This window comes from Petaurus breviceps, unplaced genomic scaffold, assembly GCF_028583685.1.
Source record: "Petaurus breviceps papuanus isolate PSGF00001 unplaced genomic scaffold, PetGlider_PUasm1.0 186, whole genome shotgun sequence".
Taxonomy (NCBI): domain Eukaryota; kingdom Metazoa; phylum Chordata; class Mammalia; order Diprotodontia; family Petauridae; genus Petaurus; species Petaurus breviceps.
Genome location: NW_027185798.1, coordinates 23,725,465 through 23,741,719, shown reverse-complemented (window position 1 = coordinate 23,741,719; position 16,255 = coordinate 23,725,465). Strand labels below are relative to the sequence as shown.

General features: G+C 40.2%; 1 protein-coding gene across 11 annotated transcripts in view; it reads right to left on the bottom strand.

Moving 5' to 3' along the window:
* Nucleotides 1-16,255, bottom strand: part of NF1 (neurofibromin 1) — a 252,402-nt gene that overhangs the window by 184,552 nt on the left and 51,595 nt on the right. For all 11 annotated transcript variants that reach the window (XM_069089859.1, XM_069089863.1, XM_069089862.1 and 8 more), the window contains exons 5-8: nt 10,681-10,787; nt 8,379-8,446; nt 7,826-7,901; nt 6,254-6,411 (exon numbers count right to left, since the gene is read on the bottom strand). In XM_069089859.1, coding sequence (XP_068945960.1) covers nt 6,254-6,411; nt 7,826-7,901; nt 8,379-8,446; nt 10,681-10,787 — 409 coding nt within the window. The remainder of the gene's footprint in view (nt 1-6,253; nt 6,412-7,825; nt 7,902-8,378; nt 8,447-10,680; nt 10,788-16,255) is intronic.

Sequence of the window (16,255 nt, the reverse complement as noted above, 5' to 3'; positions counted from 1 at the left end):
CACACACACACACACACACACACACACACACACACACACACACACACTGCTACTCCCTTCTAAATGTCCCTATTCCTTTGAGGGTACCATCATGCCCCCCAGTCACTGAAGCTTGAACCCTTTGGGTCACCCTTAACTCCTCAGTCTTACTCATTCCACACATTCAATCCATTGTCAAACCCTGTTATTTCTACATTCACAACATCTCTGGTAGACATCCCATTTTCTCCACTTGTACAACCACCACCTAACTCTGACCACCATGGTGCCTCACCCAGATGACTTCAGCAACCTTCTAACAGGTCTTCCTGCCTCAATTCTCTTACTACTCAATGCATTCTGCACTCAGTGCCAAAGAGATATTCCTAAAGCACAGATCTAAATCAGAAACCCCCTTGCTCATGGAGTGCCAGGGGTTCCCTGTGACCTCTAGGATCCGAACTCTGTCTGGCCTTTAAAGCTCTTCACAATCTGGCCCCTCCCTACACTGCCTGTCTTCTCCTCTCCTTCTCACACTCTAGGATCCAGCAATGCTGCCACTCCCAATTCCTTAAAGAAGACACACTGTCCCTGATCTTTGTGCCACTGGTTTTTGACCTCTGCCTCTGACTTCTCTGGCTTCCTCCGAGACTGCTGAAATGCCACCTTCTACAGCAGGCCTCCTCGGCTGCCCCCCATTGCTAATGTCTTTCCCTCTCAAATAGCCTTCCATTTACTCTATAGAGAGCCTGCAGTATTTACATGTGCTCTCCACCACTAGAAGGCAGAGATGATATTTCCCCAGTACTTAGACTAGGACCTATCACATGGTGAGAATTTCATGCTTTCTGTCTTCATCCAACAACCTCCAAATCATTCTCTCTCTCTTTTCAAGGAGTTTGTCTCCACTCCAAACTCTGCCTTAACTGTTAAGGAAATGACATACAAGCCCCCTCCAATACACCCCAACTAGCTAGTTCAAAAACATACCCAACTCCTATTTGTTTTCTCTTGTGGCTACACATGTGCGCACACACAAATTTCCCTGTAGCTCTTAGAAGTAAAATATTTAACAGCGAAACAAAGTAAGACACAGCCCTCAGAACTGGACATGAACACTCTCACTGGGGTCTGAGCAGGGCTTAGAGAGCATGAGGACTAATCTGATCCCTTCTGTTGTCCTGTAAACAAAGCCTTTCTCAAAGGGGCCTATGATAATAGGCCCTCCTTTGGTGTCCATATCACACTCCTGATTCCTACTGAATTTGCCATCCACTAAAACACCCAAAATTGCCTGGCACTGAGGAAACCCACTAAGCTCTGTATTAACTCTCTGTGTGCCTCAGGCGATTCACCTGTCTTCACTGGGCCTCAAATCCATCATGCACAGGTGAGGGACTAGAAGGAGATCATCTCTATGATTCCCTACCACCTTTTTTAGGAGTTCCTCTGTCAGCCTCATCCCTTTCCACCTCCTACGTGCATCACTGAGCTTCAAAACCCATTATGGACTGGGTCTGGGACCTAAGTGACAAGTCACTCAGTGTCCCAGGTGTCAGGTACCTCCTCACAGGCTCGGTGGTGATCTGAAGACAAGGAATGACAACAACAATGACATTCATCCCTCCTGAATTTCAATCGGTCGCAAACCTGATCAGGATCCTACTATTCGCCAAGCATTATGGAGAGCTGGGAGATATAAAGACAAAGACAAAACAGTGCCTATCCTCAGGGAGCTACTGGGGACCCAACAAGTTCACAGATAAGTAATACAATATATGCGCTAAGTATATACATAGTAATTTCCAGTGAGGGGAAAGAGGTGGGAAAGCAATGAGAGAGGGCAGGCAGGCGCAGCTACTGGGGAGCAGGAAAGGCATAATGTAAAGTGAAGCTTGGGCTGAAGGTTCTAAGAGGTAGCAGCAGGAAGGGGGGAGCAATGTGTGAAAAGGCACACAAAGACAGGAGACGAGTCATGTATGAGAAAGAGCAAGAACGATGGCTTGGCAGGACCAAAGGGAGGGACTGGCAATAAACTGGGAAAGGCAGACTAGAGTCAGGTTGTGAAGGGCTTTAAAGACCAACCTCAAAAATGTGTATTCTACGCTAGAGGCAACAGGGAGTCCATGGAGATTTCTGAGCAGAGAACTGACATGATTAAATGCATGCTTTAGGGATTTCATTTTTAGCAACTCTGTGGAGGAAAGATTGCAAAGAGGAGATAACAGAGACAAGAAGACCAATTAGAAGGCTACTACAGTAGTCCAGATGATAGCTCATGAGGGCCTGAAGTGGCGTGGTTGTAGCATGAATGAAGAAATGGGAGACAATTCTACCTCCACAACAAGGCTGAATTGGGATTGGGTGGGGGGTAGAGGGATGACTACAAGTTTACAAACTTGGGTGACTGGAAGGATGGGGATGGTCTCAAAAGAAATAAAGAGGTTAAGAAGAGGGAAGAATCTGGTGGAAAAGACTGAGCGGAATTTTAGATATGCTAAGATTAAGATGCTTATCGGCCATCCAGTTAGAAATGTCAAATAGGAAGCTGGTAAAGAACTGGAAACCAAAGAGGTGTCCATCAATCAGAGTGTGGCTAAACAAAGTATTGTATATGGTGGTAATGGTAATGGAATAAACTACAGTATAAAAAAAGATAAAACAGATGGTTTCAGAGAACTCTGGGAAGATTTCTAAGAAGAGATGAAGACTAAAGTAAGCAGAAGCCGGGGGAACAATTTAAACAATGACATGACTAAGACAAACACTTAGAAAGACTTAAATACTCTAATCGATGTAATGACTAACGATGATTCCAGAAGATAAACGATGAAACACATTGTCCACCTCCTGACAGAGAGGTGGTGAATACAGGTTGAAGACAGAAACATACACTTTTTGGACATGGCCAAAGTGAAAATCTATTTTGTTTGATTACGCATATTTTTTATGATGGTTTGGTTTCTCTCTCCTCCCGCCCCACACACAACAATTTAGAAGTGTGGGAGGTGGAAGGAAAGAAAGTAAGATTTAAAAAAAAATAAAGTAGAAAACAAGTCCCTCAAAAGACCACCACCAATGAGGCAGCTGGAGATACGGAACTGGAGTTCAAGGAGAGAGACTAGGCTGGATATTTAGTTATGAGAGTCTTAGGAATGATAAACTGAACCTATGAAATCAACAAGACAGTGAGTATAGAGAGAGTAGATGCAAAAATCCACAATGGACTTCTGAAATATACTCACACACACAGGGGCAGAGCATAGATGATGACCCACAAAAAGAGGATTGACGATGAGTGATGTGGCAGGAAAGAGGAAACGAAAGAGAGATCAGTATCACAAAAGATGGAAGATGGAAAGTATGCAGGAGGTGATGGTGCTCAACAGAAAAAGAAAGCTGCAGAAAGGTCGATGGAACAGAGGACAGGGATGACAGACACTTTATATTTTCGAAAATGATCATTAACTTCATTAGGTTGTCAGTTTTATTGGCTGCGGTATGAGATATTTTCTAATACCTTCCTTTATTTCATCTTCATTTGTTGTGAATCCTCCTTTCCCACTAATGATACTTTGCTTTCTTTTTAAAAATCTTATTAGCTATGTGGAAATTTTTCATTATTGCACATGTATAACCTATATCAGATTCCTTGTCATCTTAGGGAGCGGACAGAGGAGGGAGAAAAATTTGGAACTCAAAATCTTTCAAAAAATGAATGTTGAAAATTATCTTTAATGTAATTGGAAAAAATAAAATACTATAAAAAATCATATTAGCTAATGTTTAATCTATTTCATTGGTCCCCTCTCCCCCCCCAAGAAAAAACAGCTCCTAATTTTATTTATTTTAATTCGTTTTTTGCTTTCAATTTTGTTAATCTTTTCCTTTATTTCAATAATTTCTACTTTGTCATTTAATTGGTATTTTTAATGTCGGTTTTTTAGGGGTTTTTTGGTTGCACCTTCAAGTCATTAATCTGTTCTTTCTTTGGTGATAAAAGTGTTTAGAAAAACAAATTTTTCCCCAAGGATTGCTTTGGCTGCATCTCAAAAATGCTGCTATAAAAATATATGTAAATGTTATTTTATATATATATATAAAATATGAAATATATTTATATATGTTTTTAAATATATATAAATGTAAAAAATGCTATAAAAATAGCATACTATCCATTTTCATAATTTTTTTCAATGAAATTGTCTATTAATTTCATTGTGGGTTTTTTTTTTGACCCATCAGTTCCATGGGATTATTTAGTCTCCATTTAATTTTTAATCTCTGTTTTCCAAAGGTTTTATGATGACCAGAATTTTTATTACATTGTCTTCAGTAAAGGATGTGTTTAATATTTCTGCTTTTCTGCATGTGTGTGGAGTCTTTACATTCTTATATATGGTGAATTTTTGTTAAAGTGCTATATACTGCCAAAATAAGTATATTCATTTCTATTTCCATTCAGTAATTACCAGAAATCTATCATGTCAAACTTTTAAAATTTCTATTCACATCTTTAATTTCTTCCTTGCTTTATTCTGTTTTGTTCTAGGGTTACATTTGTCTAGGTCTGAAAGCAGTACTTTGAGGTCCTCAATTATTAGAGGTTTGCTGTCTATTTCTCCCTATAGTTCAACTAACTTTTCCTTTAAGTATTTAGATTCTGTGTCATTTGATGCATATATGCTAAGCTTTAATATTGTTTACTGCACCTTTAAGTATATCTAAAATTAAGTAAATCTAAAATTTTCTCTCCTTTAGAGTAGCTGCTGTCAAGTTGCATGTGATCATGATTCTGCTTCCTTACTACTTGAATTCTTTTTTTCCAGCTATTTGCAGCGCTTTTGCTTTGACCCAAAGGTGGTATATTTTATCTGTGATGTTACAGGCAGTTTTCATTTTGAAGTTTTTCTCAGGAGGGGATGGATTCATTCTTTCTAGTTTCACTTTTTGCTTTGGTTCTACTAAATTCATGAAGCTTCCATTTCTGAGTTCTAGAAATATATTATCCAAGTTTTCCTTTTATCTTTTTATCCCTTTGTTTTTTGGTTATAATTTTCAGGGCATCTGATGATTCATAAATTATCTCTCTTTTCCAGGTTAGTTGTTTTTAATAGTACGTACCTAACATTTTCTTCTATTTTCCAATCTTTTATTTTGTTCTAATATTTCACCTTGTCTCATGGAGTGTTACTGTGTACTCTTTGGTGCTACATGGATAAGGTTTTCTAACTTCTGTTCTAAGATATTGGTTCTTCCAATTTTTCCCTCTGGACCTCTTATCTCATTGTGATCAAGCTTCTTCTCCCCCGGGAGGCTCTATTTATATATGTGAAGTTATTCTCTCCTATTTGGGAAGAGAACAAACAATCACTGAGTACCTACCATATGCTAAGCAATACTGTCTCATTTTTACCAAACTGGCGTCCCTTCACTTACAATATTTCTTCATACTATTTCATTGTCTTCTTCTGCTTGCTCCTATCTCCAGTCCCAGTTCCTGACTCAGGACTTTATTCCAAAGAATCACTCAGGTGCTCTTGGTTGAGATGGTCAGGCCCTGTTTGAAGCTGACCTCCATTTGCTGTGTCCTACCAGGTACCACCTCCACTGACACATGGCTCTCTTGTCGGAGAGTTGGCAAGCTTCAGGAGCCTAGTCAGCAATCTACAGAGGGCTCTCTCTGGTTGGAAGGTTGCGGCAGCTTTGATCACCCTTGAATCTTCTCTGGTTGAAGCCCACCATGGTCTTCCATTCAGCTGACCTGAACTAATGCTGTTTTCCCAGCAGGCTCTCTGTTCCAGTGCTCTGGCTTCTACCTATTGTCTGATGTAATCCTGGGCAAATGAAGGAGCTTAGCAGCATTTTTCTATGGAATTGTGATCATTCCGCAATCTCATTCCCTTTTTAGATTACTGCTAGAGTAGATGGAAGAAGGAGCCTCCTCGCCCCCTCATCACTCCACTATCTCAACACAAACTCCCAAGCCTGAAACAACTGCTGGACAGCATAGAGCTAAAGGGATGAGTCTAAGAAACTCCAAGGAAAGCATTTTTATCCAAGCTTACCCAGACAGCGCCTCCTTTGCCCTCAAGATGAGTACTAGGGTCTTTGTCAAGTGATTTGTTAACATCTAGGTGAACAATCAACAGCTTTCCCTCGATACCATATGCTAGTCAAAAAGGAAATGGGGTTAGCCCAGCATGACCCATTCTGGGATAAAATTAGCGCTTCAGTTCTCTACTGTTTCTGTAAACAGATTTGCTCTCTTTACCTTATTCATTTTTGCTTCATCAACCACATCCTTGGAAATGTCCTGGATTATTTCTGGACACAAGACAAGAAGAATGATTTGCAGTGGCCAAACTGCAGCTTTACGTTTGGTGCTTTCAGCAAAACCATCCACCAAGTCAAATAATTTTTCTGCACATTCTATATGGAAAAAAAAAATCAAATGACACTATTAGGAAAGGTAATATAGTTTGCCCTTTGCCCATGTGCAAATTAAGGCTCTCATTTCTTCAGAAAAAAAATGGGGAGGAAGCTTGTAAAATTAGCAATAGGAAGTATTTTCTAAAAGGTCTATTTATCTTTATCAAATCTAGCAGGAATGAACAGTCCACACAATGTTCTTTTACTTTCCCCTATAGTAAAGAAGTATGGTCTGGGACAAACTCTTCTAAATGGTTTATTTGTTTTTAAACAAAAATAAGTGTTAGGCTCAGAACAGCCTGACACCAGAGAAAAAGGTAAGTCAAATGGATACAAGTGGGCATGTTACCATTTGTAATCAAAAGGAAACAGAATAACTAAAGAACACAAGAAGAAAAGGAGCTAACCTAACAACACACAGACACAGACAATGACACAGAAACAGACACAGACACAGAGATGCTAATACTTAGATAAATCTGACTATCCCTAGCATGAACTCCTTCCCAGATCGTGTTCCACAATAACAGGAAAAGGCCTATAAAAGGATATAGAAATAAGGTCTTAATCCTTTATGGCCAGGAAGACGGGGATGTTTTAGGAGCTTCATCAGAAATAATTCCACCTGAAACCTGGAAGTGCCAGTTTCAGGAGTTAGTCTTAGTGGTCCATTTAAATAAACTCCTGAAGCCTCAGTTTCATCTGTGAGACAGAAATAACAACAGTGTTGCCCACCCCACCCCCACCAAAGTGGTGAGAATCAAATGGCATAATGCTATTATGGCAAGTGTTTTGGGGAGCCTTAGTGTGCCACACAAATGCTATCATTATTTTTAAAAATTACAAAAATCAAATCACTCAAACAGAAAATTATCTTTCTCCAACTTCAAGTGCAGGAAAATGGCTGAGGAAAAAAAAAGCCCATTGTCTTTTTGTGTGAAAATCATGTTCCTGTTCAGCCCCTGATGAGACTAGGTTTCAGATTAGAGCACAAACGGGCATTAGATCTTCCCACTCAGAGAAAGGTGATTTGCCTTCATGGAAGTGGGTGGTGATTATTTACATTCTCAGTCATATGACCCTGTGGGTAAAAAAGATATATAGGAACCTGACTCTAAGCAAAACCATCATCTCTAAACATAAAACCCAATCACCATATTATAAGATTTATCTCCAACAGGTCAATTTTCTTACATAAAGATACAACTGAAAAGGGAATATAATTGATAAAAGTTCAATCTTAACTTCAACCTTCCCTTTGTCTGACTATCGGAAAATAAAGGGGAAGGTAAAGGAGAGAGAGGTTTCCATTTTGACCTTATCTGAATTAAGAAATGAAGTTAAGGTTTAAAGGATGGCAGCCGTGGTCTAATAAGCCCAGAGAGTAAAAGTAAATAAGTCAGTTTATTCTTACCAGCCATATCTGTCTGGGGAGTCTGGTACAGCTTTGTAAATTCATCAGGATAGTTCTCTACCCAATTCCAAAATGCCTAATAATAATTTTAAAAACACATAATTTTACATCAAGGTAGTGATCTTGTCAATTTAGGACACAAAAAGATTGCTTTATTATGGATCACATTTCACTACAAATCTATACCAATACAATAAGCATTTACTAATGCCCAGGCACCTCCAGAGGCCAGGCACAGTACCAGGCAGTGGTGATACAAACACCAAAGAAAGAAGTGGCCCTGCATTCAAAGCATTTGCCACCTTCTTCTGGGGGCAGGACAGACCCTGGAAACAGGTAAGTTTATACAGATTCTTTGTGGTGGAAAAGAAAAGCAAAAGTCAAGCGTAACTCTGCCAATGTTCCATGAGAAAAATGTTCCCCTTTCTTTAAAATAATCATTGTGCAGTAATTACTATCATTTCAAACATCTAAACAAAGTATCAGTAAAACTTAAGATGAAATTCGACAAGCAATATAAGCAATAAAGATGTAAGAAAAGAAAAACATTTACCTTTTCTAGGCTATTTATAACTGCTAGCTGAGCTACCTTCTTTAAGGCTTTAAACTTAAATACAGTTTCTGTGGGAAAAAATTATATACATATATTAATGTTTATGTAAATGTATCTACACATTTTAGAGAAAAGCGAGTTTTATTTTTGTAGTCATCCATAGTGGTGGAAATATAGGCCACCTCTGACAACGAGCTACACCCTCACCATGAAATCTTTTTGAAAGGAAAATGCAAACCCTGGGAAAGAATACTTCCCTACTATCTTGGTTATCCCAGCTTAAAGCCAAAGAATACTTAGGCCTTCTGTGCCTAAGGCATTCTTGCTCTGGCCTCGCTCTCATCCACCCACTTCACTCCAAGTCAAAGTTTAAAATGGCAGAAGATGCACCCTCGGTACGACAATGGGGATGTGGAGATGGTGTTGTGCATTACACATGAACTGAAAGAGTTCATCCACCCAATAAACTTGTTTCCTTCCCCGAAGGCCTTCTAACAGCAGTAACACAGTTCTAGGCAAGATGACTTCATGACACACACCTGAGCTGAGCGGGCAACACTTATTCCTTAAAAGCCAGTAACTAGTTGTGAAGTATCACAAACTAAACGTGACACTAGTTCCACTTAACAATTAGAAGGCTCTAGGCTCCCAATAAAACCCCTTTGTCCAATGGCAAATGATGGGTATGGAGGGTCTCATAGATTTCAACTAGAAACACAGCAGTCTATCTAACAGATGCTAGAAGACTCAGTTGCTATCTGCCAATAAAACCGTGTACTGAGACACAAGCAAGTGATCGATATTTAACCTAGAAAGAAAATTATCTTGTCCATTTTGAGGTAACTGTAAACTACTTTTGCCGTAGCTATAATGAGGGCAAAGCCAAAAGGGAAGGAGAATTATTAATTCTGAACAAAGCTAGTGTAGCTGACAGCACAATCTCATGAAAGATTCACACATTTTGACTCATAGCTAGTCAGCACAGAGACAGTTGGCCCATTTATAGATCTAGTAATTCAGTTCATACATTTTGAACATATCTTAAAGAAAAATTCCAGAAGTCTTTGCATGAATTAAGTTGTGGGGTAATGAAATAGTTGACTTTTAAGTCACACCTTAAAAATTATTTTGATATAGACAGGTGGCCTGGTATGACCAAAGCTAGAAGCCTGGATTCCAATCCTGAGTGAGCCTTACTAGCTGGATCACCCTGGACAAATCACTTAAGATCCCTCAGTCTGTAAGAGAGCAAAGTAACACGTATTTCACAGGATAGTGTGAAGGTCAAGTTAAATGATGCACAAAAAGTACTTTGCAAACTTATAAATATATAAATGTGGGCTAGTATTTAAAAAAAACAATTCTTATTAAGAAACAAGTAAAGCAAAAAACAGAAATAGGAGATGAATTAACAAGGATTTTCTTTTTAATTTAATCTACGATTTAATATCGTGTTATGAGATGAAACTCACTTAGAGAAATTATGAATCTAAACCACTCCTTTGTTAATCTAAATAAGAAGGTTTGAAAAGGCCTGTGACAGCCAGTTTATAGAAACTCCTAGTAACTAACACTAGCTGTACCTACTCTGAAATAAAGCTGTATTTTTCTATCTTATTCATAAGATATGGGAATATAAATTTAAAAAAATTTATCCTGAAAAGACACTACTTATAATTTTTCACAAGCTTTGTAAATGCTGATTAAGTCAGAAAATAAAGTCACATGACATGATTTCTCGCTCATATACTCAAGAAAGCTTAGGCACCAAAAGGTTAAGTGACCTAGCAATCAATTCAATGACATGAGTCAGTGAAAGAAGTAAAAATAGACACCAAGATGCTGGACTCAAGATCACAATCTCCTTCCCAGGTTTTGTTCCACTATTGAACTTGGTTAATTCGACTAACAACTGGCTTCCCTGAGATCAGTAGGGCCTGAAAAACAGTAACTCAATGACTGGGACCTGCCCTCGGGACTTTTGGATGCAGAGAAATGAAAGAGCCTATATTTTGCAGCCTCATGATTTTAATCAAAGTGAATACCCTGGTGAAACGCGTACAATGCTTCAAGTAGAGATGCTCCTGTCTCATAAGGGACCAGTTATTTTCCCAAGAGCATCAAGAATGAATTGTAGCTTTGATCAGCTGTTTCATTCTGTAATATGTACAGACAGTGACTTTTCAGAGTGGAATATGAACTCATTTCCATGTTCAGAGTCAACACAGCCTGTGTCATTCTGTTTATTTGTTCTTGGCTCACGTTGTTACCTTCAAAGAGCCCACAGCCCATTTGAACATACCCTGCAACAGCCGCTTCAGTTTTGCACAATCCACATTGATATACTGCAACAATTCTATATCATGGACATCGACATTATCTTCTGAACAAACAGTCAGTTCCTGTAACCTGAAAGATAAAAGCAAAAATCGATTTGTCTAAATATTTCCAAATATTCCAGAGTTCTGATTCACTTGCCTGTGCTGATATACAAAGATGTAAAACACTTGAAATATTCATATATAGCACAGGAAAAAATAACTATAAAATGTAACAAGTACATGACTTTAAACGATATCATAAAATCTTCTCTAAATTTTAACTATCAACATAAAATACTAAACTCAATTTTAACCAAATTATTAATTACGTTTACTGAACCTCAGAAATGTATACAGACAGAAAATATTTGTCCCTCAGGAAAAAAAAAAGTAATTTCTAAATGGACAACGGAATTTCTGGAGTTTTAAAAATATAAAGGCTCAGGGTGGCCAGGTGGCTTAGCGAGTAAGAGAACTGGCCCCCAGTGTCGGGATGACCTGGGGGATCGAATCCGGGCTCTGATACTTAGCGCCACACCCAGAAATAACTGGCCGTGTAACCTTGGGCAAATTACTTCACCCTGATTGCTTTAAAAAATAAAAATATATAAAGGCTCGGCCTTGAAGTCAGGAGGACCCAAGTTCAAATCTGTCCTCAGGTACTTACTAACTCCATGACCCAGGGCAAGTTACTTAATTCTGATTATTTCCAAATATTTGTGTTTATATGGATGTAGTATATGTGTACGTGCACACGTATATGTGTGTATGTCTATATGTATGCATACATTCTGTGTATATATATATATATATGTGTGTGTGTGTGTACATGTACATGTACATGTACTATCTAAAATACCTCGGGAACTCTCCCCACTAAGCATTCTTCTACCACTTAAGGCATTCCATTCATTTTATTTTCTTTATCAGTAAGTTAGCCACCTAGGGAAAACCAGTATTCTTTATGGAGTCAGAATCATTCAGATATTTTCAATAAAAAGGCAGAAGACATGAAAAAGTATAGCAAAACAGTTCCATTTAACTTGATCTGATTTATTTTAAAAGCTTTTCCTCAGCTGCCCTGGATTTTCAATGGGCTATCAAGTAATGCTAGCAGAATGTCAAGTGAAGAAGAAATCTGGGCCCTCTACATCAAACAGAATTGATTTCAAGCACAGAAATCGAATACTTCACAACGGTAGATATTTTGAGCCAAAGGACAGCATTGGCTTATGTCATAATAAGCCTCGAAAAAGCATTGAAGGCCAAAAGGCCCAGACCCTGTATGACATAAATAACAATCTCTGATCACGTCGGGTTCAGCATTCTCAGAGAGCTTAAAGCAGATGTCGCACCCAACCTTCTTTGGCTCACAATGACCTCCAAAGTTTTTCCCCTTGAGCCGATTCTACTTTGGCCCACTGCTGCTTCCAGATGCATGGTTACCGTGACATATACAATGTGGACAACATGTCACAACAGCATCGCTTCCTGTCGGATGTGGAGAAAATGTAACAGCCCACGCTGGGGATGGGCAGGCCCTCGATGCTATATTTTACATACCCTAAATACCACAGCTGCTCCAAAGGGCCCCCAAATATGCTGTGACAGGAAGTGAGGTTCAAAAGATCAGCAAAGTGGTCAGCAGGCTGACCCCTGGGGCCATCAGCAACAGATGGCAAGACCAAAAGGAAGGCTCTACCCCTTTACCATGCTGTTACTTCTGGGGAAGAAATGTCGTTTATAAAACTTAAAAGGTGCATTGGAAACAAGGCCAAATGAATAGATGAACTGATTAAACTGATTAAAACCTAAAAACATAAGGTACAGACCTTCCATACTATTGTACATGCAGCCACAGAGAGTGGTGGGTTCTCAGATGATTTCTTTGAAAGGAAATGAACTGAACTAGCCTGTAGAGCTCTAAACTGAACGTCCCACACTTTCTCTATGATAACTGATGAGTCCACATTGTGTCCATTCATCTGGATGCTGGCCACGTTTCCAGCTATTATTTCTATCATCTGAGTTAATTCTCACAAGTAATGAGAGTTGCACAAACACTAAAGTCACATGGGCCTTAGTTTAAACTCTGCTGATAATGACATCAGACTGAGAATCCTGACTAGTCCTAACCAGACAAGAGAAGAGCTATCAACAAAACACCAATGAGGATACAAGTGCTGCCTGATAAGTACAACTTAGCAACTTGTCCCATCAGTATTTTAAAATGACCAATATTTTATCATTCCTTCAATTAGAAGAATTATGACAGTTTTGAGAGTGTTCAACATTTAAAACTAGTTAAATATTTTCAGCCTCTGAGCAACCAATTCTGCCAACAGGCTGCCAAATACAAATTTAAAGCCTCTGAAAAGGAAGATTCTGATTGGCTGGCCATGTCTATAAAAGGCCAGCCTTTGGCTTGAAAGCCGAGATATGTGGGAGAAGCAACAGATGATAGACCAAAAGAAAGAAAAAACGCAGAGACAGAAAGACAGGAGGAAAATGGCCGCGAAAGGCAGCCAAAGGGGAAGTAAACACCAAAAACCCTGAAAACAGCAACAAAGAAGGCTGCAGAGAAGCAGAGTAGACCAACTTTTCAGAGCTAGGTCTTGGAGGCCACAACGAAGGCAGGACAACCTGAAGGGGTCAGCTCAGGGGAGGAGAGGGGGTGAGGATACAGTGCCCTGGCAAAGCGTACCACAGCAGAGTGCTGAAGGCGATAGGAAAACAATCCACAGGCATCCTCCCACACTCACTGTGCACCAGGCCCTTCCAGTCTACCCTGGGTAGGAAACATGGGCATTTATAGGTATCTACAAAAGACATAAAATGATTGGAGGTAAGCCTTCTATAAGCACACCTGAAGGTTCCCACGATGCTAAAGACTGAGAAGAAAATGTTACCCAAATAAAAGGAAACCTTTTACAAAGGTACAAGTTCCTGTAGCTTATTTGGCTACATACATTTTCTTGCAAATTCTTGCCTAGGGTAGAGAAGGTTAGTATTTATTAAGCACTTACTATGTCCCAGGCATTGTGCTAAGTCCAGACTGGGCCAACAAAACAAGGTCAAAAGAGTTTCCATTCTAATGGGAGAGACAATTAGTAAATAACTGGGTGCATACAAGATGTACAAAGAGGAGACAATGTGAGAAGGGAACAGGGGAATTGGAAAGGCTTCCTGCAGATGATGAGATTGGAACTGAGTGTCAAAGAATCTGGGCAATGCAAAAATCAGAGTGTGGAGGGGAGATGGGAGATGGTCACTGCAAAGGCAGACTGATGCATCTGGAAAGGCTTCAGGGACAAAGTGCCATTTATGCAAGAGGCAGAGTGGGGAAGGGAGAACTCAAGGGCCTTGCAAAGGCTAGAAGACTGGAGAGAAGCCCAGGACTCCAAGAACAGTGTTGGGGATGATCTGCTTGACTGAACCATAATGCGTATGAAGGGGAATAGAATGCAACAAGGTTGATGAGGAAGGGGAAGCCAGGTTGTAAAGGGCCTTGCCCTTAAATCCCAACCAGAACCAGATCTATAGTTGGCTCTAGAGCTAAACAAAGCACAGACCTATGAAAAGGTTTTTAACTCATAGCAAAAACTAACATTTGTATATAAGTTGAAAGAGATGAGTTATAGTCAGTCAATAAACATTTATAACCCTTGGCATTGAGGACACAGATAAGAAAACGACAGTCCCTACCCTCAGTCAGCTTACAGTCTAAGGCAAGAAGGCAATAAACAAAAGCAAACTTGAATATGCTGTTCATGCTCAAAACCAAGCAGAATGGCTAAGCGGATTCAGTGTGCTAGCTGGAAAATTCTAAGCCCTCTCTAAAAGGGGCTTTGGGCTGAGTATACTGCTATGCCCTACAGCCTATGAATGGGGAAATGCTGACAGATCAGTAAAATATTAGAAATTTCTGTTCAAATTCTTTAGATTTCAAATCATCTAAGGACACGGAGCAAAAGGTGATCAGCTAGAGTTGTAATTTTGCTCAGTCGTTTTGATCTTGGCCAACTCTTCACGACCTCCTTCAGGGTTTTCTTGGCAGAGATACTGGAGGGGTTTGCCATTTCCTTCTCAGACTCATCTGAGAGATGAGGAAACTGAGGCAAACAGGGTGAAGTGACTTGCCCAGAGTCACACAGCTAGTAAGTGTCTGAGGGCAGATCTGAACTCAGGAAGGTGAGTCTTCCTTACTCCAAGCCCAGTACTGTATCCACTTCACCACTTAGCTGTCCCTATCGCTGTAATTACAACAGGGCAAAGCAGGTGGCAAATGTCCAAAGGGGAAAATCCATCCAAGATAGAAGGTTTAAATGGCCATGGATAAGCAATGAACTTTATCTAAGGAAGACTAAAGTGAAGCCTGGTGAGCCCAGCTCTGGCCTAACCAAGGGGGAGGGAGGCACAGCCTTGGATCAGCCAGACACTAGCTCTCTGGGTCATACTGGGTCAGCTCATCTTAACATGAAGGAAAACCATTCAGTCTATGGGGTCAGGAAACACCCTGCCCCAGGATTAACTTGCAGAATGAGGGACTCTTCAGGAGAAATGGGGATAAGGTAGGAGAAGAGAAACAAGGCATTCGCCCCAAAAAAGTTTCTGCACCCCATGGTTTTTTAAACTTATCAAGGCTTGGAACCCGAGAGTTAGGAAAGAGAGCATGGTGGGCTGCCATTTTGGGAGACAGAGGGTCCACTTCAAGAGTCCTGAGCCCTGATGGAGCCAGCCTGCTCTGGGCAAGAGAAAATGCTCCTCCAAGTATGAGAATTCCCTATGGCTTCTCAACATATTTTATCCAGAAAAGTAGGAGGAGATGGGACCTCACTTTAGACTGACTAAGCAAGGAAAGAAACCAGACCCCAAACCCTTGCAGGGCAGGCCTTCTTGAGGATGCATCTCTCTCCCTCATTCCCAGGATTTTTCTTTCCCATGGAGCTTTGTCCTCCTAAGCTGCAGAGGCAGAAGTAAGGAAAAGCTGGGGATCAATTGTGGCTAGAAGGACCCATGCCTTGATTGTTCTGAGTCATGGAGCCACAGACTACTGTTCTTGGAAGAGCTGATCTTACCTTCACACCCATATGTCCCTGAAAGAGAACAAGTTTCCACAATCTAGATGAAAGAGTGCTAGAATGGGTATTAGAGAACTAGATGCTATCCCCTGCTTATGCTGATTCTGTACCTCTCTCTCCTCCTCAATAAAAGGAGAGAGTAGAACTGAATGATTCCTGAGGGAAAGGGGGAGGGGGGAGTTGTTAGATTCCAGTCCTCTTTTCTTCCCCTCCCCCAAAACATCTGTTTGCTGTTAAGCATTGCCACTCCACCCCCAGCTCCCAGCACTCAGCCTTCCTGGATGGCAAACTTGAAGATATAGTAACTAAGCACCCAGGTAATGAGAAGAGATACTTAGTTTAAATAGGAAGCAACCCAAGTATTGGATTCCTTGGAGAAGGGGAGGAATGTGGAGCAGCAGCCTTTCCCTGGGATGGATGGACAGATGAAAACACACACACACACACACACACACACACACACACACACACACAC